General features: G+C 35.9%; 1 protein-coding gene across 1 annotated transcript; it reads right to left on the reverse strand.

The window, feature by feature from the left end:
- Positions 1-636: 636 nt before the first annotated feature.
- LOC125688995 (vesicular inhibitory amino acid transporter-like) lies at positions 637-25000 on the reverse strand. The gene is made up of 2 exons (XM_048935720.1): positions 24764-25000; positions 637-1788 (listed from the first exon to the last, which is right to left on the reverse strand). Exons 1-2 carry the CDS (start codon positions 24998-25000, stop codon positions 637-639), a joined length of 1389 nt encoding a protein of 462 aa, XP_048791677.1.
- Between the last annotated feature and the right edge of the window lie 2229 nt (positions 25001-27229).

Consider the following 27229-nt stretch of genomic DNA (forward strand, 5'->3'; position numbering starts at 1 on the left):
TAAGAATGCCCCTTTTACTCTGACTGCTCCCATTTGAACTCATGATAAAAACAGGCTTTCAAAGCTCTTGTAAACTGAGTTCTCTTTTTACTTAGCTAAAAAACAAGAAGTAGAGCTTGCCTTACTTCAAATATGAAATTCACTGATTAGTTCTGTTCACATGTTGAATTACATTCTGCCAATACTGTGAAATCACATTTTATCAGTTGGCAATGACAGCTCTCTCAAATTCACATGTCATATCCTATAAGCTAGATTTGATAGCTTTGAGATGAGCAGCATCTAACTCTATGAGAAATTCTGGTGAAGTTGGTAGAATCTCTTGCAGTAACTTTTTTAGGGCATGCAAATTATTAACAAAAAAAGTTGAATTATTTTATCATTACTTTAATGCTGAACCATCTCAGATGACTTTCTTCCTCTCAACATTTTAAATGTGGGTCATGTTGTACATTTAAGCTATAAAGATTATTCTTTATTTTTTAGAGCCACATATTTATACAAATCAAAGACCTGATCCTGCAAACATTCAAGCATATGCTTAATTTGACTTAGTGATGCAATCTCTTACATATAGATTAATGGGACAAAAGTGTATATAAGATTAGGGCCTTATTTGGCTTTCAGGAAATCTTTTTACCCCTCTCCAAATACTTTGAGTAGCCCTTTTATTGAGCATATAATGCCTGCAAGGCTGCAAAGGAAACCCAAAATAAAAACAGAGATATCTGCACATTTTTCAAAGAAGGATAGTTTTTTCCATTTAATCTTTAAATGGAAGAGAGAAGGAAGAAGAAAAGTCATAGCAGCACCTGTTATACTGCCTGTTAAACCCATCAGCAGGGCAAAATGTGGTATGAACATAGCCATCAGCAGAGTTAACAGGAGAAATACACTTCTTACACACAAAGCAAACAGTGGGGAACTGTAATTGGAATAGTTGCCTCTAGATATACAAGCATAAACAATTTCCGTGGCTGCAAAAAAGGGCAAAGGATAAGAAAGATGGGCCTTGGTTAATAGGCACAAATTCACTAGAGTTTGAAGAAATGATGGCAGGTTGTCAGTAACAACTTCCCTAGTCTCTTCACCCCAAGTTAAAAATGCAGACAGGGCAAAGGTTGTTTTCAAGACACAAGCAAAAAAGTGAGTCCAATTCAGCATACACCTAAATTCCCCTGGGTTTTTCATGTTACCTTCAAGTGTAGGAAGAAATATTTGTGAAGTGTAACTGAAAATTATCACCCCCATGGAGACCAAGAAGTCTTCAAATTCCAGGGAGAGTCTGAATTTTGCCCAGGACCACTGATGTATTTGTGTGAGACAGTAAGTCATCACTACAAAGATGATAATGAAATGGACCAAGGAACAAAGCTGGCTGAGTTTGGAGACAATTTTTAGAGTTTTGATAAATACACAAGGCAGCAGTGTAAGAAATGCAATTACAGACCAAGTTTTCTTGGTCACTGGTACATATGAAAAACTGTGTGACAGCAAATTCCCACTAACAACCAGATACAAAATACATGTCATGATCAGTTCCGTCACTTGGGTCACATTGACAACTATGCCACCTAGTCTGGGAGACAGCTTTTTGCAGCAGGCATTTGCAATATCTTCATATGTATCTCTCACTCTTATGAGCTGCCCATCTTCATTTTCTTCATACAGGCAAGCGATTAGAATTTTGCCTGTATAACAGCATAATGCTGCAGACAAGACAATAAGAAACAGGCCACTGTATCCACTGTGGAGAAGAGCATATGGCAATCCCAGGACAAAAATTCCCTGAAGAGGAAAAAGAGAAATAAGAGATAGCAGAAAATCCCTGAGGCAAAATGTATAGTAGAAGTCATGCTCCCAAACTTGCCCTTCACCAAACACTGCTTTCACCAAACTGCATGGTGGAAGTGCTGCTACATCCAGCTAGGTAACCATGAGAAGTATGTTTATTTATGACAACTGAAATTATCAGCAAAAATAACTGCTCATACTGACACACATGTAATGATAAGCTAGGAAAAGGAGAATGTGGATGAATGATATAGTCAGGTTCTTAGTTAATATTTAACGCTGATGTGATTTTACAAGGTTCCGAGGCAGTTACTCAGTCAACATACATATTAATGAAATGGGTTTAATAACAGTAAAATTAAGCAGCTGTATTATCACCATCTCCATAATTTTCATTTAAACTAAAAATAGCATTGTAGATAGATCCAGTAATGACAATTCTCTTCAGTCTAATAATTGTTAACACACCTCTGGAAAGGAAAGGGCATTAAAGCAACAGCAGCATTGGCTTTAGCTTTCTTTGTGGCTTCTGAACTCCTCACACAATCTTTACATTGGTTAAGTCCACTACTACAGCAATTTTGCTCAGAAGTTGAGATTCTAGATTGTGCAAACTTATTTAGGTGTCTAAACCACACATGAAAAATATAGACATAATTTTCTCTAAACACTCTCAGAAATGGACATAATTATATATATATATATATTTATCCAGTAAAAACTGTCATTCAAATTTCATAAAGCAGTTTAGGAAAAAAATATAGTTAAACAGTTCTACAGAAATTTTTACTTCTGTATTTATTATAGCATTGGTGATGCGATGAAATAAGAACTTTCATGGTCATGTTCGCTATCATCCAGACAAGACTTGATTTGTATCAATTCCATCTTAATTCTATTTCTGAACAAACCAGAACTTCATTCTACTTTGCTAAACCTGTGAACTCTCAAGAAAAAGAGGTTTTTTACATCACATGAGCCATCAAGACATCCACCTGATGGTTCAAAACAAGTAGAATTTTCCTGAAATTCTAGATTTCATTTTGGTATTACCCAGTGGAATTAATTGCTACCCACATTTTTGTATAAAATCCTTGCTACTATGCACTCATCACTGATTGCTTTCTGAACATTACTCATTTCCACATTTTAAAATGCTAGTCATGGCTCTTTTCAAAGTAAATGGGATTTCCTTTAGAGAGCACCTCATTTCATGGAATATGTATTGGCTGAAGTTTGAAGGGACAAGTCCTATTTCTTAGGCATACCTCTAATCAGAGAGGAGCTCTGTTCCCTACAGTTACTACTGAGTACTACTGTTTACAGGCTCAGGTGCTTATATTTTATTCACTGCGAAACATGGCGGACCCTCCTGCTCTTCTTGAAGGGAGCAACAGGTTCTTTCCCTCTCACTTCCTAGGCAGGTAGTGCTGCTTACTGTTTTCAGGAAGAAGAAGTGAACTTGACAGTCTAAATCTCAGCTTATGAATTTTTCATCCATAATCTTGGCCATGAGATCAGATAAGGACGTTTCAGGCATGCTTTTGTCTTTTATGTTTTCTCAACTCACTCAAACATCAGTCTTTCTTGTGAAGGCAGCATAGGAGGCCAGCTCTGTTTCAGTTCATCGAGAAGATTCGTGTTCACCTCGTCTTCAGGGGCTTTGTACCTTACTCCCCATTTCTTTGTCGTACACATTGTCTCAGGCTTGATTGATAAGGAGGGGCAATTTTTCAAACACTGAATAATCATCAATGTATATAAAGTATTACTGTTTTCTTCCAGCCATGAGATAGCAGTCTTTTTCAGGCTCGCTACTGGCCTGAATCATCAACAGGAGAAGAAATATTAAAGCCCTGAAATTAAAACATTATTTTTCCTCTAAGTCAGTGAAATTGTTCACCGTAAGCATTGCCAGTCTCACCAGACTTCACTCTAGATACAGACAGAATCACAGAATCATAGAATCATAGAATCACCAAGGTTGGAACAGACCTAAAAGATCATCCAGTCCAACCGTTCACCTATTCCCAATAGCTCCCAATATATCTGCAACATATAGCTGAATAAGAGCTAGAAGGATCATATTAATTACATGCCTTAGTACCTCTTGATTAAAAGGTCAGCATCTTTGTATATTGTAACAGAGGTACTTTGGTTATTATTTGCATAACAATACAGTTATTCACTTTCACTACATAACTATTTTGGTTGTTTTAAAGATTTCATTTTACAGCAATGTTTTCTGGTATAAATCACAGGTGCTGTTTCATTTAAGAGCTGGGATTCCACTGTCTAGTTGACTGTACTTCAGTCACCCCAAACTCCCCACTCCATTACAGTAATGGCTTGGCTCCATTCTAACGTGGGCCTTGTGATCCAATTAGCTCACAGTTAGTGTTTCTTACCTATATGAACTTCATGGAAGCATTCAAAAGTGCTTAATTTCTGTTATTTAATAAGCTTCTTACTTAAAAACACTAGATATCTGACTACCTGGTCTGCAGATAGTACATGCATGTAACTTCTGCTGTCTTGCCATTTTTAATCACAGATTTCACTGACTAGGAAGATAAGTAATTGCCTTAAGTACAAAATGTGTTCTCTTACCTATGAAAACAATCCTTAGAGAACATTTACATAATAGTTTGAATTTAAAAGCATTGTAAATAAACCAGATCTGTGAAAAAGTCATGAAGATAAAAGCCACAATCATCTTGCATATTAACATAAGAACAATGATGTTTTCTCAGTTTCTTGCAATTTGTAGCAGGCTTATCTCATTTGCTCCATACTCACAGCACCATTGTTTTGCCCCTTAACCTGCATTTGGGAGTTCAAAAGGTATCTGCTGACCTGAAGGGTGACAGTGTAATTAAACTGCAGGTAAGTGTCAGAGCAGGCTTTACCACAGAACGGCTTTTTTTTTTTCCCCATGCTGAATTTAGGCCATTAGCGTTTATCTGACTAGCCTCAAACTAAACCAAAGCGCAAGTGTTTCACAGATACTATCACGTTTGACAGCCATTTGCAGTCCTCCCCACAGGTGTCTGCATTTCCCAGCTTAATTGTTAGTTTAATCAGAGTATGACATAATTCTAACCTCTAACATTTCCTTGCTGTTTGTTTATATCAATTTTATTTGGTACTTAACACACAGCATAAGATGAAAAATGTTGTTGTTGGTTTTTTTTTCAACTTTTGAAATTTCAGACGTTATTAAATAATCTCATTTTTGCTCTCTCTATACTTTTTCTTCAAATAAACATAGAACCATAGAATCCTTAGAGTCAGAAAGGACATCTAAGGGCCATATAGTCCAATTCCCCTGCAATGAACAGGGGCATGCACAAGTAGATCAGGGTGCTCAGGACCTTATCCAGCTTTGACTTGAAAGTCTCCAGGGATGGGGCATAAATCACGTCACTGGGCAACCCATCCCAGTACCTCTCCACTCTAATTGTAAAAGATTTTTCTCTTATACCTAACTTAAAACTACCCTCTTTTATCTTGTTACTGTTTCCCCTTGTTCTATCACCCCAGAGCCTGCTGCAGAGTCTGTTGCCTTCTTTTCCATAGCTCTCCTTTAGATACTGAAAGGCTACTATCAGGTCATCTTACGGCCTTCTCTTCCTCAGGCTGAACAGCCCCAGCTCTCTCAGCCAGTCCTCATAGGAGAGGTGCTCCATTGTGTGGATCATTGACCTCACTGTTGATGTCACTGATGAAGATATTAAAGAGTATTGACCCCATCACTGACCCTTGGGGGACACCATTTGTCACCAATCTCCATCCAGACACTGACCTATTGACCACCGTCCTCTGGACTGAATAATGCAGCCAGCTCTTCGTCCATCAGTCTACCCACCACACTGATATCTTTCCAATTCGGAGAGAAAGATGTTATGGGTTATTGTGTCAAAAGCCTTACTGAAGTTGAGATAGATAACATCAGTGGCTCTTCCCTGGTCCACTGATGCAATGATACCATCATAGAAGGCCACTAGTTTGTCAAGCAGGACTTGCCGCTGGTGTAGTCATGCTGGCTTTCCCATATCACCTCCCTGCTTTCTGTGTGCCTCAGCATAGCTTCCAGGAGAGTCTGCTCCATGATCTTCTCTGGAACAGAGATGAAATTTACAGGTTGGTAGTTCCTAGGGTTATCCTTCTCACACTTCTTAAAAATGGATATGATGTTATTGTCACTACTTTTCAAATACCACAGAGAGTAGTGTGACACTACGTAGGCCAGTTCCCTTAGGACTCCGGGATGTATCTCACTGGGACTCATAGACTTACAGATGTTGCTCTGGTGGTCACAAACCTGAACATGATCTTTGCTTACAGTGGGAGGATCATAGTTTTCCCAATCTCCTCCTACCAAACCATATGTTTGAGATCTGTGTGGCGAGCAGTTATCAGGAAAGACAGAGGCAAAAAGTTGTTAAGCACCTCAGCCTTCTACTTGTCTGTTAATACCAGCTCATCTGTGTTACTCATTAGGGGGGATGCGCCCTCCTGGACTTTCCTTTTCTGGTTGAGGTACCTGTAGAATCCTTTCTTGTTTCTTCTGGCATCCCCAGCCAATTTCAGTTCAAGCTGGGCCTTGGCTTTCCTGATCCCACCTCTACACAGCCTAGCAGTTTCCTTATACTCTTCCCAGCAGACCTGTTCCTGTTCCCACTGCCTGTGCGTTTTCTTCTTACTCTTGAGTTTGACAAACAGGTCCCCTGTTCAGCCACACCAGTTTCAAATCACTGGTTGCCAATTTCAAATTAAGTACACCGAGCTTAGAATTTGTAAAATGAACATTTCTACAGAAAGTGCAAATTTTCCTTTTAGTTGATATTTTCAGCATCTGTATTACTCTATCACTCTTCCCAGCTGTCCAGCAAAGGCTTTTCAATTAAGAAAGAACAAAGAAAACGAGAAAAAGGAAAGAAGGAGAGAAGGAGAGAAGGAGAGAAGGAGAGAAGGAAAAGGAAAAGGAAAAGGAAAAGGAAAAGGAAAAGGAAAAGGAAAAGGAAAAGGAAAAGGAAAAGGAAAAGGAAAAGAAAAAGAAAAAGAAAAAGAAAAAGAAAAAGAAAAAGAAAAAGAAAAAGAAAAAGAAAAAGAAAAAGAAAAAGAAAAAGAAAAAGAAAAAGAAAAAGAAAAAGAAAAAGAAAAAAAGGAAGGAAGGAAGAAAGAAGAAGGAAAATAAGGAAGAAAAATGGAAAGAGAGAAAGAAAGTTTACTGTATTGGCACACTGTCAAATTATTATGAAATAGCAAGAAAATGTTAATGATGGCCACGAGGGCTGAAAGACTCTTTTTCAGACTTACAAATTCTCTTTGGATTTGATCCTCTGCTCCTACCTTTTCAAAAGTAACACTTTCTGTTAGAACCATTTCCTGTACATCACCAAGTTTAAACAGTTTAATTTCAATGTAAAAGATACCTTTAATAAGTGCTTAGATTACTGTCATTGTGAGAAAACAGCAAAGGCACTGTGCTGTGTGCTCTCGTTTAAAGTTGTTCAGCAACCTTAGACCATTTCTTGATCTATCTGTGGAAAATTCCACAGAGAATCTCCTCCACAGAGAAATTCTTTCATGGTGCATTGCTGTTGAACATGGTTTTTGTACACCTCTTAGGAGGACAGAATATGGACAGAGTATATCAGCACTGCTTCTCTGCCACTGGAATGGGGACACAGATAATTTCTATGCCATCAGTCAATCCACTTTTGGATCGGTATGAATGCTCTCATCCAGTCTTGTGTCCAAATTACGTATGCAACAGATAGCTTAAGCTGTGAGGATTCGATTAAAAATGAGCAGCCAAAGGAGCAATTTCTTAAGTTGCCTCGCAGATCTTTGTTTTGTCCATGGAGTGTGCCTGCCTAAGTGGTTTTACTTTCAAGTATTCTACTGGGAGACCAAATAAGCTGAAAAATTCTCTTTTAAGGTGATTTGTTTATAAAATAGAATAGCACAGAGAAAAAGCACTCACATACTTGAGTACGAGTGGAGAAGGAGTTTTTGAAGCAATTCATTTTTACAGCTTAGCTTGAATGTTTATTTGCCAGCAGGGGGGGACCCAAACTTGCTCAGCAGGCTGACCCTTCCCTGGCTGTTGTCTCCCAAGATAATTTTAAGACTTTGTTATTTTCAACCCAGACTGATGGAAGTGCAGTGGGTATTGGTGTATGTTGCCAATGAGTGAACACGTGTACCTGGGTGAAGGTCCTCATCAACCTCTGGAGTAGACTTAGACATAGGCATCTGGGCCTACAAGAGAGGACTCGTGGATGAACTGGTGATCAGCCTTTAAAGAAGCAGCCTTTAAAAAAACAGTAGTGGAAAAGGCATGCAGGGTGAAGTCAGCTAGAATCTATTCGCCTTATCTGAACTTCCCCAGGATGAAACCCCAGAAATTACTGATCCACCAAAAACACAAAACCAGCAGGTTGGGATTTCCAATCTGTGTCTTCATATTAAAATATTTCTACATTTCTTGACGGCTTGACTGCAATTTTTTAACCACATAGTATTGTTTCTCATATCACCAAGACTGGATTCTTGTTTAAAAAGCCAAGATTTGCATAGAATGTCAAAATGGGATTGTTCACTTTCATACCGACTTTTTGACACTACTTCACCTCAGGATAAGTACATCTTCAAGGAATCAAATATGTAAAGAAAAATGGATAAACAAGCACAATTTAGCATCCTGAGAAAACATCAACAATTCTTAATGTTTTAATATTTTTTAATCCCTCCCAAAATGCTTCATTTTATAAGCTATTCTGGCTTGAAATATGACACTTTAAAAAACAAAGCAGAATGAAAGGTAGTTAAAAGCAATGAAGATCAAATCGTGGTCAGAGCTGAAATATGTCAAGAGGAAATTGAATAAAATAGAGTAAAAGTGATGGTACAATAAAAAAAAAAATATGGAGAGATTTCACCTTAAGACTTAATCAGATGAAAAAATAAATTAAGAAATGAAGATAAACTTAACTGAAAACAATTAAGTTAGTACAGTTCTGCTATGTGCAGAACACATGCTAATATGTCGGACTGCTGAATGAGGTCTGATTGCCTCTCTGGCAATCTGCAGTTACACCACTGGAACAGTTCAGTTAAGCCAAACTGTATTCCCAACATTTGATTCTGTGCATGAATTTGTGTTAGGCATAGAAACTACACAGGAAAATCTCCTTCATGCATTTTCTTCTAAGAGCAGAGAGATAAATTCAAGAAGCATTTGTTTTCATTTAACGTGCATTGTTTTCCAGAACTGCTGTAAAAGGGTATTGTTGTGGTATTTATACGAACATACTACTTTATTAGCTCTACATTTTAAAATATGGCAAATCTCTTAATCTCATGCCATGATAATGGAGCTACCTGTTTGTTCATGTCCTTGGCCTTCTACCTTTCTCAGGCACCACTATAATAAAAAGAGATTTTGTATTTTCTTCCCGGTCACTGTGTACAACACAGAACAATATTGGACAAGCTCCTAATTATTCTACCAGAAAACTTCCTAACCACACCAGAAACTCATGCAGAACCAAAGAATTGCAGAATAGTTGAGTTTAGAAGAGATACCTGGGTCCATCTGGGCCAACACCCCCTAAAGTAGGGAAACCCAGAGCAGGGTGCTCAGGCCCGTGATGGTTTCTGAAGATCTTCAGGGTGGGAGACTCCATAAAGTCTGGGCAGCCTGTTCCTGTGCTCAATAACTTGCTTTGACAATCAATCTATACTGACAGTTACTTTTTTAGGATTTGTCACTTAGGCAGTTATTAATCCACTTAAGATGTATTTTACTGCTACGTTAATTGTTAAATCAGAATGTTGTGTATTAACGTGTCAAAAATCCTTTTAAAGTCTAAATATATTATTTTTCACTACCTAAATTACAACAAAGAATTATATAAAGTGTGCTTAATAAGAACAGAAAGGACTTTCTTCAACACCTTGAAGATTGACACTAATTATATTCCTACCTTTTTATTGCATATCAATTAAAAAGTGCATTAGTGTTACTTTATTTTTCTCAAAATTGTTAATAGGCTAAAATAGTTGGCCTGACTTTTTAAATATCATTATGATATCCATAGTCTACTGAAAATTCTAAACGTAGTAGCAATTGTGCATTATCAGATTAGATGTATCTATAGCTAAGTCTCCCACTTGCACACTTGCTAGGCATTCTGCTTTCAAAATATTGATGACATCTTAACATTCATTTAAAATTCTAACTGTAGTTATGTAATAGTTAATTGCCCCAGTCTAAGCTAATCATCAAATGTTCCTCTATAAACACTTGAAAAAAAAATCACCCCTATTTCTAACTCAGCTACCTTAAGATATGTGGATAGCAAAGATGAAATTAATTTTCAGCCTGTTTCTCTGGCTGGACAGTGAACAAAGTGTGAACAAACACCTTTGAAACTCTAAGAGCTGACTTCAAAATGTCTTATGCAGAATAGCATGATGCCCATCCTGTAAAATTTCAAAATGACTAACTCTAATCCTCTGCTAGAAGCACATCTTGATTCCCTCAGATAGAGACTAGGAACAGTTACATTATTTTTAGAATTATGAACAATTTTACATGCTCCCTCTACAGCTAATAGAGGGAATCAGCATTGCAAAATTCAATGCGAAATCTTAGGGAAGAGGGTAATCTCATACTACCAATCTCTAAGTTGATATAAACCACTCACAGCACTGGTGTGTGTGACATTGACGCCTAAGTCCATTTGCGTGCCACAAGGAGGACAAAGGATGCTGGCTGATTTTAGATTTACCTTTTATACTCATTTGGAGTAGATTCTGGTTTTATACATACATCCTTCTCTTAATTCCCTTGACATTTATCTTTAGGTTAGTTTTTCTACCTTTTCATTTAGTTGAAAGCACGTATATAGTTGTCTGTGGTAGTTAACATATGGCGGTGTGGAACAGGTAATCTCAGAATTTCAGAATTAAAAAAAAAAATCCTAAATACTGTCCTAATCTGTGGAGGATGCATTTCTTCCTAATGTCTTCGGACTCCTATATCTCTTTGTTAGACTTCATGAGTTATAATTTACAACAATTACACTCAATCTCCCTCCCTTTTATTATAGGTATATATTTGTTAAATTTTAATTGATACATTCACATAATGACTGGAGTTGGAGGGGTTTTAACATGTAGGCGTACTGCTTCTTAATTGTGAGATGTGACTTCTGGACACCTCATAAATTCTTGTTAAGTAACTTTCAAATTACTTCCACTATTTGCTTTCTGTATTTATTTTTTCTAACCCATTATCTCTCAAAATTTTATCCAGGTTTTTAAAATTCTCTCCTTTGAAGTATTGAGTGTACGTATATTACTGTCCTCTGTTTTCGCATAATGAATGCAATTAGATCCACTGATCTGTTCATCTTTATTCAAGGTAATGAGGCTCAAAATAGAATTACCTTATGTTAGGTTCAATGCCTTTTGTGTTAGATAATTATCATCTATCATTTTTAGAAACTTTAATGATGTTTTACTACAGACTGCATACAACCTCCAGCACAGGTCTTTAGAATGGAAGGCACCAAGAACAATACAATTTGTCTTTCCAGACAACAGCTCTGACACAGATAATCATCTTTCTAAAGTAAAGTGCTGCACTCACTCCTTTTACCAATGTTCTTTTTTGTAAACAAGCTTTATCTAATTATTTTAAAATTTCAGTCACATAACTGTATTTGCAATATCAATTATGTTCTATTTCTCTTCAGTGTTAAGAATTTTCTGCTTCTTTAGCTGGCAACACAGACTCCTGGCATTAATCTACAGACACCAGGAAAGGATTTCATCCTCTTTCTTCCTCACTTATCTGTTTGTTCACAGAGTTTGAATTCAAAAAATACTAGTATTTCTTCTATGGAAAACTTCAAATATTGTCCATTGCCTGTATGACCTTAGCAGCTGATCCATCTCTTTTTAAGCCAGTGAAAAATCTTCCTATAACTTCAAGGATGGTTGAAATGTACCCCAGCAATCTTGTTTTTCCTGGTTTGTCTTTATTCTTTTTGTCTGCCAATGCCAGCCTGCTTTAGCTTCAGGGAAGAAAGTGAGTAATGTGTTTATTTTGTGATTAATGGCCACAATCACCTCATATACTGAGAGAAATTTCAGAAGTGTTGGTCTGTCAATCTTCAGGTCCCATAAACATTTGATAAGGCAGATAGACTTCTCAGGAAATGCTGTGATAAGATACACAGGTAAGGAAGGTGCACAATCCATACTGTGAAATGTATGCATCCATTCGACAGAAAAAGAAGTCACTGTTTTTGTTCTCCTGTCAGTAGCCAGATTAGTCTTAAGAATCTCCTAAAGATTAGGTAAGGGAACAGAGGAAGGAAAATGTCTCAGCAAATAAAGATCCGATGTTATTGAATATGACAGCTGATCCCGTTGACTTTGTATTTGTTTAAATATTTGTTCTCAGATTGAAATAATATGTTGATAGTTAATTCTGGTTTGATGGAAAATGTTAGTTTATATAAATTCATAGCTGTCTGTAAGAATGCTCTGAGCCAAACAAACTAAATCCCCCAAGCAAATTACCTTTTAAGAAAATATGTTATTTCCCTGAGTCTCAAAGGACAAAGCAAGATTTGGTAAAGGAATGAGAGCTTTTATTACGCATTATGGGGAGAAGAGGAAAAAGAGATGAAAAAATTAAAGCAGCCAAAACTAAAATTATTTTGAAAATTAGTAGTGGTGAGTGATGTGGAGTCACTGTCTGCTTATCTATTTCTCACATCACAGCTCATCACAGATTCTCAGGTTTTCACCTGAAGATAGATAGGCACTCAAAACATCCAAATATAGGAAAATGGGGTTCCTCAAAAGTGTGTTTGAAAGAGCTTAAGGGGAGGAAAAGAGGGAACTATGGGAGACTGGAATTAAAGCAAAGCAAAGCAGTGAAGACCCTAACATCTTTATCTGAGTCTGCACTGACATAACAAAAGGAAGTGTACAAGTGTGTAGAAAATCAGGCTGAGAGAAAGCATTCGGCTTGTTAGGATTTTTTATTGAGCATTGCCTATATTGGATTAGCAGCAATTCTTATTACTTACAAAAGCAAGGCTGCATAGAACAAATCTTACACACTTCTGAGAGGTGAGAAAGAAGCCAGGTTATATCTTCTGGAGGTTGGGTTATGTGTTGTGAAAGCTGGCATATGATTTATCATGACTGCATGCAGAGTAAAAGGTGACTTACTCTTCCCCTGACCAATATTATCCTGTTTTTTCCTCTGCACAGACTCGTTCACCAATTTTTGATGGACTTCTACTCAACATATAATGACTCCCAGAGCTCGGCATGCAAAGGGGAAATTTCTCATCTTACAGCACTGCCAGGAGAAAATGCAGTTAATAGTTTGGGTGAAAGACCTAAATAGTGGTATACTATTATTTTTTGTATCCATGAATCAGCCAACTGATATAAAATACTGCAGCATATTGTTGTATATATGTGAAAAGATATTCCTTACTGCTTGGCTAAGTGTAGACAGCAAATCTCCAGTGCTTTTGTTCACTTAACCTCAGTTAAACTTCAGTGGCACCCTGAGGCTTCTGTCTTTAGGATAAAAGAAAGAGCAGTGGATTTCAATGCTAAAGTTTCATCACATGCAGATATAGATGAAGATGATATTGCAAATGAATTCCAATAGTGGAGGTGTCTCTATTCTGCAAGGAAATAAAAGATAGTATCATTCTTAAAATTCAACAAAGATGGATAATTCAACTAATTTTGAGTAGATTAGCCAGAAATCCCCTAATTTTTATAGTTAATAATAAAGAGAAAAATTAAAGATGAGAAATGAAATGTGATTTTTTTTTGCACCCTCTTAGTACTCAATATAAAAGCAAAACTATTTAATGTCTCCCTTCTGAAATAAATAAAATAAAAAGGGTCTACAGTTATGTATTGTGAAAGCAGGCATATGGCATATTGACTGCATGCCAAAGAAGCATTTTTAAGGTCTGTAGATGTAACATACTAAAACTGTTATCACTTGAGGAGTAATTTCTCATTATGGTTACACATACTGTGACACTGCGGTTCTTGATATCTATCGGCCCATGAATATGAGTGCTGAAGTTATAAAATAAGTCAGATTTCTTCTCTGCTTTCATTTATTTCCATTGTTTTTCTTGGTCCATGACAACACTGGAAAGACATGGAGACAAGACGTTGCCCAGAAGTAACAGCTAAGAGTTTTTGGATGAACAGACCGAGGAATTTTGCTTTCTTGACTTCATGATTACTCTAAGCTTTTAGATACGAATACTGTTTGCATGGATAGAAATATGAATATTTTATAGAATCATCTCATAGAATTTTTTAGATTGGAAAAGACTACTAAAGTCATCTATCCCAACCATTAATTTCATTAGCAAAGCAAAGTTAGTTTAGTAATTATTGTCAAAGTCTGCATCTCTCTCTTTTTTTCAACTTAGACTATTCTTACACAGCAGGGGAACTTCTCAGCTACACAGAGTTACTTCAGTACTGAGAGCTGTAGTGATTTCATATTCGAGATATTTGATTAAGACTGCATTTAATTTCTGTTCTTTTCACCAAATTTTCATTTGTTATATTCAAATATCTGGATGAAAGACTTTATTTATTTATTTATTGTGATATGAAGTTCATGGATTTTCATGGAAATTCAGTGCTGTACTGTAGTTTCTGAAGTAAGTATTTCTTTACTCTCTTTGGTACACAAGGAAATGAGTGTTTCTTAACATCTATGAACTCTATTTATCTCATTTAAGTTCTCTGTCTAAAACAGGTGTGTAATGAATGAATACACATAGTAGCAGAAGAGATATGCATTACAAATCTACCTTCTTTGTGATGCAGTTAGAGATGAGATTCCTAACTTCCTCTATGTAAATACAGCAAAAATAAAATGACTCTTAGCTCTGGACAGTGCAGATAGAAACAAACATCACAAAAGAACTATTCATTCAAAGAGCATAGGACACTTCTTTTAGGATATACGAAGCTCCACCAAAGGTGCCTATCTTTCTTTATCACCTACAGAATGAGATGGATTTCCTTGTGAAGGCTGTGAGATTCTGAGGTGCCTAGGAAGAGCAAAGGAAGAGCTGGGCAGTTTGGGAACAACACCTGCACATGTGTTGTTATGTAACCTAAGAAATATTGCAATACAAGGTTATGAACCATATCAGGTAGCAACAAGGGATAGGAGAATATGACAGGCAAGAAGCTGTGAGGAAAAATAATATGATAAACATATAACTGTAGCATAAGACAAAAATCAGTAGAAAGCTAGAGGGAAAGCATGAATTATGCAGACAATTATCCTTTCTGATTAGAAGAAACCTTTAGGGGTTGAATGGCAGCTCCTCACAATTTAGGAAACAGCAAAGAGCCTCTGAAATCCCATCTGAGTGGCAAAAGGAAGCCTACAGTTTTGTGAAAGTATTTTAGGTATTTTATTTTTAACTTGAGATGACAACAATAAAAAGTACAAAAGGAAAATCACTGAGAGAGGCTGGCTTCCCAGCAAAAGTGAAAAAGTCAGCAGGCAAGCAAAAACAGCAAAACCAAGAGGAGAGAATTCATTTTAAACCTCCAAATCCTAATTAAAACTTGGAAGATTTTTAAGACCCTTAAGGGAAAGTGACTAGGGAAATGTCATTTGGAGTTGGAGATTTGATGCAGCAAGAGACAAGGGAACTACATTAAAATGTGGTGAGATAGAATAGATCTCAGTGCCAACTCCTAAATATAATGTAAACAGTTAAATGAGGGAATTAGTAGTAACTATATATATATATATACATATGTATAATATCTTATAATATCTCTTACATTATGCTATTATATTTCACATATCTGCAAATTCTTGGAACTACTCATTATGTCTGAAATATGCAGTTTATTTTGAAGTAATCACACTAGAATGGTTTCTAAAACTGAAAAACAAAAAATTTGTCTGTTTGTGACCCTGAATCAACTTCTAAAAAGGAAAACTGAGCCATGAAAGAAACGATAACAAATGAAAACACCTATGGAAACACCAAGACAAAATTTGTCATTGCCACTAATATCATTAAGCAACTAAATTATTTTTGTTCTAGGTAATTACAAAATACAATCTCTTAGTCCTGTTATTTGTCTCAGTTCATGAAATAGAATGAGACAAAATGAAACAGATAGTGGGATGAGTCTATAAGTTGAAGTGAATGTTTCCTCACTTTGACTCATGTGTTTACAATTTTGAGAAGTAAATATTAAATTTATTCTTTTTTTTTTTGTTGTTTGGTGAATACAGTTTGCAGATACGGTAAAGCTAGTGCCACTGGCCAAGAACACAGAGCTACATTTTCATCCAAGAAACATGGTATGTGTGGGGGGAAGAGGGAGAATAGATGCAAATGGAAGCCATTATTTTCTATTGTGCTTTTATACAGCTAACAATGCTAAAACTAGAGTACAGTATATCATCTGCACTACTGTGTGTAATCAGTGTTTATGGCTTTTTATATTCTCAAATAGTTCGATTTACTCATTCAGACAAAGCTTGTGCCATATTGCTGAATCTCTCATTGTCAGAAATTATACAGACTGAAGTAAATGGTAGATTAAACATCCATGGATTGTGAGAAAGAAGCTTTGCCATTTGGAAAGTCAGCTACAGAAGCATTACTATTTCTGATTCTGTCAGTACATTATAATTATTTGGAAGTCCTTTATTTTTAATATTAAATTCTCATACCTATAGGTGTTGATCTTGTCCTAGTATTTATTCTTTGATGAAACTTATGGCTCTCTGGCTCACCTTTATATATATATATAATATATAAACATGAGCTTCTTGCTGAAAAAATTGCTAATGAAAATGAAGGAAGTTTATTTCCTTCTGGAAAGGGCTTATATCTGGCAAAATATTTGCAGTTTACCAGCTATCATTATGCTATTCCTGCCTTAGAAGGAATGTTATCTTGGGAGGAATTATATATGTAAATGCTGTGTATTAAAGCAAATAAATTCTCTGAGGTTGTGCATCTTACAGGTTAAAGAAGTTAAATGGCAAGATTATAAGACTATTTTCCATCAGGGATAACTAGTTAGTGATATGTGTGAGAACCTGTAAAAAGGCATGAGTGTGCACAACACATCAGCCATAGCAGGCTGGTATGTCATTGTAAAAGGCAATACGGGTTTTATTTGGAAAGGTAGGTCAAACATTATCACAGCAATAAAGTAAGATGATATACATATAAATTCAAAATTGCCAAATAATAATGGTTTTTAATGAAACCCCACCATGAATTAGAGGGGAAGAAATTATGCCATGTTTCTATTCTGCCCGTAGAAAATACTTAGGTACTAATAAGACCAAAAAGTCTGGCAGATTGACTAGTGTAGATTGAAAGTATTTGAGTTATCCACTTGACCAGAGAGAGACAAAGATCTTTGTTCTGCAGCAAGTCTTGCTGTTTTGGGTTCTGTGGAATAAAGTTGTCAGCTACTTGAAACCGATGACAAGTGTTTGAATTTGTTTGGTATTTACTATTTCAAAAGGTATAACTTTCACACATTTATCTTTAATATCAGGTTTCTGACATTCTCTTGTTTGATAGGATTTTTAAGATGGCATACACATTTTAATGCCAGAATATTCTAAAAGTACTTCTATCTTGTTAGTCTGCTGACTTATTTTGTGCCCACAATGGATCTCAATCACAAGTAAAAATTATTCATATTGAAAAAAAAAGAGGGAGGAAATTGGATCAGATACCAGGCTGATTTATCATAGCCCACATTTAAATGATCATTGTTTTGTAAAGAGTCTCTAAAATATTTTCCTTATTGGAGCACCTGAGAGTCCTTGGTCAGAATCCCTTCATGCCAGACATCGTGCAAACAGACTGCAAAAAGATGGTCTCTTCTTCAAATAATTTAAAATCTAAGGGTGAGATAACAGTAAACAAATGCAGTGTGCAGTGAAGTCAATGAAACCATGACTCAATATCAGAAACTGCAAGTCAAGAGAAGTAGTGGTTCTACTGTAGCTTGTAAAGGTGATGTTTTCAGCAAAAGGATATTTAAAGGCAGCTCAAAGAAGGGCAATCATGTAAGCTGATAAGAATGCTTGTTTAAATTTTAAAGAATTCATGATCTTAATTTTAACCTGAAGAACTGAAATCAGTCAGCAGATGAGAAAGGTAAATGGTAGATTGCTAAGGAAAAGATGTGTAGTTTATGTTTGACTGAAAAGTTGAAGAGGTGTTAGCAAAGACCTACGAATAAATGGTTTATAAATGAAGTATTCTTTTTGTTATGCAAAAATTATTGCAGTGAAAAATGCATGCTGGAGTTATTTAGCATGTGTACACTAGTATATATCTCCGTATCACTGCAAGCAAAAGATTTTTTAGGCATGAACACCTCTGGAACAGGCCATCTCCTGCATGGCTTGAAGGTTTCCTAATGAAGAAAGTAAAGATAAAGAGGTCTAGAGGGAGACACAATGTTCAGGTTTTCAAAGTATTACTCACAAGGAACATTTATTCCATGTATGTCATGGGAGAAATACACACTGACAAACTTTTTTTTGCAAATATATGTAAATGTAATGCAAATTACACCTCTGACACTTGGCAGGTTGTCTGTTGAACTCTAGCAACACCACTGATAGTAGTTGGCCTTTGAAGACTATCAAAGTCAAAACCTCTCAGGTGAATATGTGCTTTCACTTCATTCATGGAACTGTTCTTGAGCTGAAATATAAAATGGTAGAAATACTGATGTGCCTGCCAGAGTGTCAAAACACCTCACAAATTTCAATTAAACCAAAATTTTGTGCTATTACTGGCTGGAGAGCAAGGCTGTAAAGAGGAGTGCTGAGCTGGTCTCTTCCAGCTGCTCTCCTGCAGCTCACACTATGACTTGTGAGCCCTGAGCCCATCAGAGCTGCAGGGAGCTCACTCTCCTTGCAGAATGGGAGGAAAGGGGCCAAAGGGAAAAAGTGGGAGACGCCCAAGCCATAAACAGCCTATCAGCTCCTGCCCCTCAAAAGTCAGTTCCTTGAAGTGCTAGCACTTACAATTCAGAAGGCAATAGTCAGCTCTGCAGGTTGGACGCTCTAAATAATGCGTAGTGCAGAGAAACTTTATTGATCATGATCTGTTTCTTACATTTTAAAATCTGATTAAAATGTCAGGTAAACACTGGACCATAATAGCTCCATTCATAGGCTTTCCTGAAAAATGAGTTACAAAAGTGGTTGAAAAATCAGTCTCCAAATACTGCCTGTACACTTTTCTTCGCTGTCCTGAAATGCATACAGATCAGTGACAAAACTGCTTTTTTTTGCACTGGCATGAAACATTTAGACAAATGCATCAGCAAGGCATTGTGCTCTACTGCTGATATTGGCTTTCTGTTTCCAGGTGTTAGGGAGCAGGAAAGCTCTGTGGGAAGGGCACTGCTGCACACAGCCAGCTGCAGTCTCTTCCATCAATCCCACCACAGGGTGCAGCTGAGCCCATTGGCCATATTTGAGGCACCTTTGAAAGGTGTATGTGGAAAAAAGCAGAAAAGGCTTCAGAGGACAGTGTCAAACTGAACATAAAAATTCAGGATAAGTGTATTATGCATTACAGTAGCTTAGCTACTACTTCTAAGAATAATTACCTACAATATGATGGCTCTGAAATTTAGACATGAAATAGATATATTTTAGGGAGTTTCAGTTGACATGACTGGAAATTATAAACATTTGACATTGCTAAAAATAAAGCGTCAAATGAATAGGTTTTTGAAATACAAGATTATAATTCAATGTTCTGAACAGAACAATTTGAATTTATTTAAGCACAGCAGTGTTTCCAGCTACTGTTATCAAAAGGATGTGAGGTTAGCTATGTCACTAGGACTCAGGTAGAAATCAGTTAAAGAGATTAAAGATATCAGTTAAGAGTAAACATATTAAAATAAATCTGACACCCAGTGTTATCAGGATATTCACATTTATGGTTGATTTTGCCAGCTAAACCTCAAATGGGTGTTGAGTGCGGTATTTAAGAATGTCTCCCATCTGAAATACATGTTAATTACCTCAAAGTATCAACATCATAAATTATAGATCACTGTATATTGGTTATAGCCAACATATAAAGGTTATTAGAGTCATTTATGAAAGGGGAAATGTAAGGGTAAGAGAAAGGGAGAGAGAAGCAAACCTCCTTTAAATCTTTTGCTACTCGTCTAGTAGGAAATGGAATTTTGTGCCCATGGTACATACAAGCATAATCTAAGGACTGCATTAACTGGTAAAGATTTTTAATATGTCTTTTTGGCATCTAGAAGATTGCAGGAATTGTAATACTTTGACCAATTACTTTTTAAAGCCATATTTTTAACAGGTAGTATAGTGCTTTCTGAACCAAGGGTGCATATGTTGGGAATCATCTGTATGTCCAAGGAATAATTTGTGGAGTATTTATTCTATACCACAGATCCTACTTGCTAGCAAATATGACACAAAAGGACTATGGAAAACTGATTTGCCACTTCTATCATTTCCATAGTAGTTATAGTAGAATATGCTGATGTAAATCCATTCAACACTCCCTCCATCTGTTCATTGCTCCAGTGATGTGACAAACAACAAAAAATGCAAAAGTTACAAAACAGCAACTTAAATCCCATGAGAATGATACAACAAGGAAAAGTTTAGGAGTCCCGTCTTCATAACATTTCTAGTATTTACAGCTGATGAAAAGAAAACTTGGCTAATAGAAAACATTCTCTAATTAGATTTATGGGAATGGCAGTTAGTTAACTCAAAATAAATCCACTGCTCAATCTTTATACATCAAATCAGGAGATTTCTGTGAAGTAGATATAATCTCATTGCTGAAATATAACACATTTTTGTGAAAAAAGTAGAGTTGACATGAGAGAGAATATGTATACTGTATGCAGCATTCTCCATGCTATGTGAATAACGAAAGTAAAGAATTATGGTGTAGAATCTGAGCTAAATTTGAATATGAAAGATATGAATAAAGGATTGGATATAAAAGGTTGAGTTTAGAAGTGACATGTCCAGAATCTTACTCCCTTCTCCCTGCTCCCCCACAAAGAGAAAATCAGGGCATGAACATTAGTTACACACAAAATGCAACTTATATTCTGCATTTTATAATGGTGACATTCTATCAAAGGAAAAACATATTTAAATTTAGATGGCCCTCAACACGTCCTAAGACTTTTTTGATCTCTAGTTGCAGCCATATGAGTTTGAGATTGCAAACACATTAAGAATAAATTTATCTAGTACTGTAGGTGCATTTTATCTAAAACTTTAAAAATTGGCATTTTTATGTGCATCATGTAGACATACAGGTTTGAAATTTTGCTTTGTGTTGTCACTTTTTGACTAGCTCTATTTAGAAACTTGGAATACTTGTTGTTCCTAGATTAGATATGTGCATCAGGCATCTCCCTTTAATTCTCAGTACCATCCTTTGATATGAAATACAGAAGATTGGTTCACTCAGACGTCTATAATTTATTGGAGAGTATGACTTTAGCCTCAAGGAATTTACTGCCCTGGGCAACTGACAGAGTTCACCCTTGTTCTCAATTTTGGAAAAATTGATCACTTAAGATCAAGATTTAAGTGGCTGTTTAGCTTTCTAAACACATAGGAATGTACATCTCTATATTTATAAAATACTTATACTGTCAGTAAATCTTGATGAAAGGCGTATTTAGACACTTTTAAAAGATGTTTACCTGTATATCTTTAGGGACATGCCTGTTAATTCTGCTTTGGTGTCACTCTGTTTCATACTTAAGACTATGGGAGTTGTTGATAATACGTACACTGCAGATTTAGTTATTTTAGGGAGTAGGTGGGTAACTCAGAGCAATCATCATAGAGAAACAAATATGAACTATTTGATATTCTTAAGTAAATATTATAGTCTCATACATGAATAGAGATAAGCCAGATCAGAACGCAATTTGGAAATTTATCTATAATGGCCCAGCTTGATGGAAATACAGAGATGGGTGTGAGCACAGTGAGGCAATGGGTGGTGTGTTTCAGCTATGATGCCATCACACTAAGTATGAGACAGTGGGTCACCTCCACTGGTTCAGATATTTATGAGCACAGCAAGCAAGTTCTTGTTCACTGTTGGTGAAGAAGCATGCACTGAGTCAAAATACACCTTCAGTATGATTGGATACATGTCATTATTTCACCAAATATGCAGGGGAGAACTGTGTGCTTTTATACAAGCATCATGGAGCTGAAAGTAATTGTACTTTGGAATTGCCTGGGTACATGGCTGAGTATTTTAATTGTTAAACTTGCTTGTCCTGATGAGACCAAATAAGGCAAGGTAGACTTATGGTGATGTAAATTACAGTCATAATAACATGAACTTTGATTCCGCTATGAAAGGCTATAACATTAGAATTTAACTGCTATTTTTTCTTGCTACTGTTGCTTTGCTCATATATCCAGAGTTACTGTATAAGTTAGTACAAATTTTTTTGGCCTTTTACTGCTCTACACAAATACCACTTGCATCACTCTGACAGATGATACTGTTCATTTTCCCTTTTGAATTAATTCAGGTTTATGGTCTCTGTCGTTACTCAGATTAACTGGATACAGATTTTCATTTGCCTGTTCAGTGTTGGAATATGAAACGTGTTTCCCTGGAAACTTTAAATGTCTCAGGCAATCATTTACATAAACAGCATTGTCATCAAAGCTGCACAATTTTTCAGTTGAAATTAAAAAACAAACAAACAAAAAAACTATGTCATTGATTGAAAACATTTGCATTTTGAGCAATCTAAGAAAACACTTCTACTTAATTTTGGGAACCAAAGATGTACGTGTTCTCATTATAAATATGAAAATAATTTCAATAAATACTTTCACTTATAGACTAACAATATTCTGGAATATCTGTTTAAAACAGGTCTGAATTCTGCTTAAATTTTTACCTCTAATTGTCATGCAAGACACTGCTGCTCTTTCCTCCGGGTAGGGCAAAAACTACTGTCTTTTTGGCACAGGTTGCTTTCACCAGTCAGGAATGTTTGGATTATTTTAATTATTATTCAGGTAATTCTATTGTTCTCTTCAAAGCTATTTACAGAAGTTTCTTTGAACTGTTATTTTTTTTTTCCTCACAGGTACCCAACTAATATTGTTTTCTCCTGTTCTGCCTTTCCTCTTTTCCTTCTTCTGTCTACCCTTTTTCCTAAATGGAATGCCAAAGTATTGGGAAATAGGAAATGTGCATGCACGTGCACATATGTCCTCCCATATGCACTCAGCACTGCATTGTGTCATTGGAACATTTTGTTAATTCTTTTAGATGAACTGTAGCTCCCAGGTTTTGCCATCTGCTTTAGAATGAAAGCCCAGTATAATGGTAGCTGCCTTCTCTTTTAATTATGATTTCTAAAATATTTGAGATCAAAGAGCAGCATGCAAAGCTTACAAAGCTGAAAGTTTTAACTCAGACCATAGTTACTGATATGACTGGGTAAGTTAGCTTGAATTTCTCCAGTTTTTAAATGGGCATCTCTATGTAACAGATCTATTTTTGAGCTGGAAGCCATAATATTAATGATTATTAGTAATTGTCTACATAAAGACATTTGGGACTTTTTAGACAATTTGATGCATTGCAGAGACATTATTGCTTTTGTTTTTCAGAAGGAAAAACAATGAGTGAGGGAGAAGGTGACTTCTCAAAAGGTCATACAGCAAATATTGACAAAATTGAGTTCCAGAATGAAATCTTGGCTTCGGTTAAATTAAAGGTAAAACTCACAAAGATAGCAATGGACTCTCAACCCAGGCTCCTGTTCTGACTAGAGGCTGATGAGACATATCAAAGAGAAAAAATGTTACTAAAAAGTAGCTTGGCTATTTTAGGACCTCTATTCACAGCTGAGTACTTTCTGAGTATGATGTGATACTGTGCCCTAAATGTTATTACATTGGCTCTCGTGTGGTGGTGCTCACGTCTGAAAATAGAGCAAGGTTAAAATACGTCCTTTTTCTTTTACTCCTTTGCAGAACTGAAGGATGAAGTGAATACATAAACAAATGTTCATCAGCATGAGCACAGACTTATGTGACATCGGAAGGATTTTTTTTGTATAATTGGAGTGCCATAAAAAAGTCAAATAGTTACTGGGAATAGATGTATCTGTGGGTATCACTTTCTTCTTACCATGTCAAACACAAATTCAGTTGTAATGATTGAATTATGTAAGGAAAAGAATCACGAAAAGTGAGAAAAAGAATCTGAAACATTTTATGCTAAATTTAAGGACTCAGAAAAAGGACTCACATCCACAGAAAATGCTAGGACCAGATCCCTAGGTCTTGCCAACTCGACTATTTTCTTTAACACTGAAGAGTACTATCACACTTTGTGTGTTTCGTGCTCCATTTCATATCTAGTGTAACTTACACATCAGAAAATATTTGACCTCAATCTAACTCTTATTGCCCTATTTCTAGGAGATATTTTTCTCAATTTTCTCATACTTCTCCGTAACTGAATTAAAATATACTTACCAAATAAAATTTACAGACATTTAGAAAAGATGCAATCACCACCTTTTCATTTTCTACTAGTTTAAATATTTCTGAAGTTTTAAGTAACATCCCTGTGTATGTTTTTTTTTAATTCCCTTTGGAGCAATACTTTTATAGAGTGTTAATCTTATGCAGTAAAATTGAAATATATTAGTAATAATTTCACAGATCATTTAGAAAATTGCAGAATGATGGTGAATTAAAAAAAAAAAAAAAAAAAAAAAAAGCAGACTAAATGATGACCAAATTGTAAAAATTATAGTTGTAATGAGTAGAGCAGTAAGAATTTACCTGAATAGCATTGGTCACATTCCATCCTGCTTCCCAGCTGGAGAGCAGTTTTACCCGGGCCTGTGGAAGTGGAGCTGGAGTCTCATATCCTGGATCCTGATGGCAGATGTCAAGCTCAAATTTCAGGGGTCCATCTGGCTTCTCTCTCTCCTCACTGTGAACCCTGTTCAGTTCATCTCTTCTAGCAAAATTCACATTTTCTTCATCAGTGTCTAGGCAACTGTCCCATCTTACCATTTGCAAAAAGAAAGACGGTGTTTCCCTAAAGCAGGTGAAAAGAGATGAAAAGGTCTGCTTCAGATGAGCCATCTTGAATACCAAATATTAAAATAAAATCTTTTGTGACTTGTCTTTATTTTGATCAGCAGCTGTACACTGTTAATCCTTTTGCTAAGTTAGCGGAGATACTTAGTAATTATGATTCACAAAGTTTGTTGTTCATTTTTTTATTCCAATTTCAAAAGCGAGCTAAAGAAATATCTCCAGCATCTTCAGCATGCTGCCCAGAAAGGTCTGCGGTGAGGTTTAACAGTTTGCAAGCTGCAATTTAAAATTCAAATCATTTTTCCTTCTACCTATTGTATCTACATACATTAGTCAGTCATTCATGAAGCACCTACAGGTTGCTGCAAGAATCTTGTTCTGGAAATTATGCATGTTTCTAATACAAATAAATAGTTCTGCCAAAAGGAAGAAAAATGCTTCATTAAAACCTAGAGTTGATGGACTGACTGTGAGGTAAATGCATGTAAACAAGTTCACTTCTCCCAGTGCAAGAATTTTCTTCTACATTTTAGTGTCTACAGAGGTCAGTAGAACTTTAAAAATGTTCTTTAAAAAGCTCAAAGTTGCAAGAAAAAAACAGCTTGCTCATAACTGTATTTAACAGGGGAACGACACAGAGCTATGATTATATGCTTACTATAGGGATGTAAAGAGTTATAATTATGATTATTCACACTACAAAATCCTAAAAATACCTGTATATTCCTGCCCTTCCTTTGAAGGAATTTATGAAAGAAAGGTTGCACAGTTGTAAAATTATTTATCCTCATTTTCTTTTGATATTTGCCAAGACAGCCTCATGTTTCTCTTCCCTCTTCCCTTCTTTAATAAGAAGACTAAGCTTTTTAACAGCAATATTTCTACATTAAAAATTGAATAGCTAGGACAACAATAATGCTGGAAAAAACTATTTGCTTATAAAGGGTCTGAATTTGACCACATGAGAAGAATTGTAGTCCTTGTTTGCACAAGCATCACCTCTCTGTTAGCTGTAATTTCAGGAATTCTGAAAAGAAGTTTCTATTTCTTAGTGAGAATATTGAATTGGTAACTTCTCTGCCAGATAAATGTAAACCTCAGACTTACTAGTACTTATCAGTTCTCATACATTTTCAAAAATTAAGTATCGAAATACCAAATAAAAATGCACATTTATATGTCTCCAGAAATAACTGATTTTTAATTAAAATATATCTTCTAGATCTCTTGGGCTTGGTGTACTGTTAGAACTGATGAAATATCCTTATTAGTCTCTGACATACATCATAGCACAGGACATTATAGATTACCACTGTACAATATTTATTATTATTTATAAGACTACCTAGAGATCCTAGCTGAAGTCAAGATTCCTTTGAATTAAGATGTCCTAAAATCTGTTTAGTAAGAGACAGCCCCTTTTTAAGAAGTTTGCAGTTTAACAAGAAAAGACATACAGAAGCTTGGCAATTTGGGAATCTATTCTCCTTCTTTGCCTACTAGGCATAGATTTTTTTCATTCTGTATATTACCTGCAGCTTTTATTTTTGCAGTCAGCAGGACAAATTATGCTCTTAGTTAGTTACATTGGTGTACATCTACTGGATGTTTCACTGACATAAGTAATGAGCAAAGGAAGATACATCAAATCTTGTTTTATTATTGCATAAAAAAGCTCTGCTTATGTGACGGCAGAAAATTTAATACTCATTGTACCACTTACAGAGCACTGGGAAAAAGCAAACTGTAAAAGCAATTACTGAGAACTAGACTCAGTCAAAGAGTAGCCTCATTCTTTGTTTTTCTCATTCATTACTTCTGCTAGTCATTCTTTCTTAACATGTTCTTTATACACGCAAGCTAATATTACAAGCTTCATTAAACCTATTATCTGGTTTGGGGTAAAAACTTCCCAGTTTATGGTAGGATACAGTCATCATTGTCCTCGTCAGCTATTTATATATTTCTATTTCAGTACCTGAAATATGATCAAAATTTTCTCCTCCTAGAGAAGCAGGCTGTTGCTGTGATTCATAAGCGTGATAGGACTGGGTTTCAGGAACAGGAAGTGTGGTTGGATAGGCATGTAAATGATATATATCTTGGTCAGTAGGATCACAGTATAACGTTATATCCTCAAGAATAAGATCTTCAGAACTGCCAGTTGCCTCAGACATTATTTTTTCCAGTTTTCCATTCTCC

This window comes from Lagopus muta, chromosome 2 (assembly GCF_023343835.1).
Source record: "Lagopus muta isolate bLagMut1 chromosome 2, bLagMut1 primary, whole genome shotgun sequence".
In the NCBI taxonomy this organism is placed as follows: Eukaryota; Metazoa; Chordata; class Aves; order Galliformes; family Phasianidae; genus Lagopus; species Lagopus muta.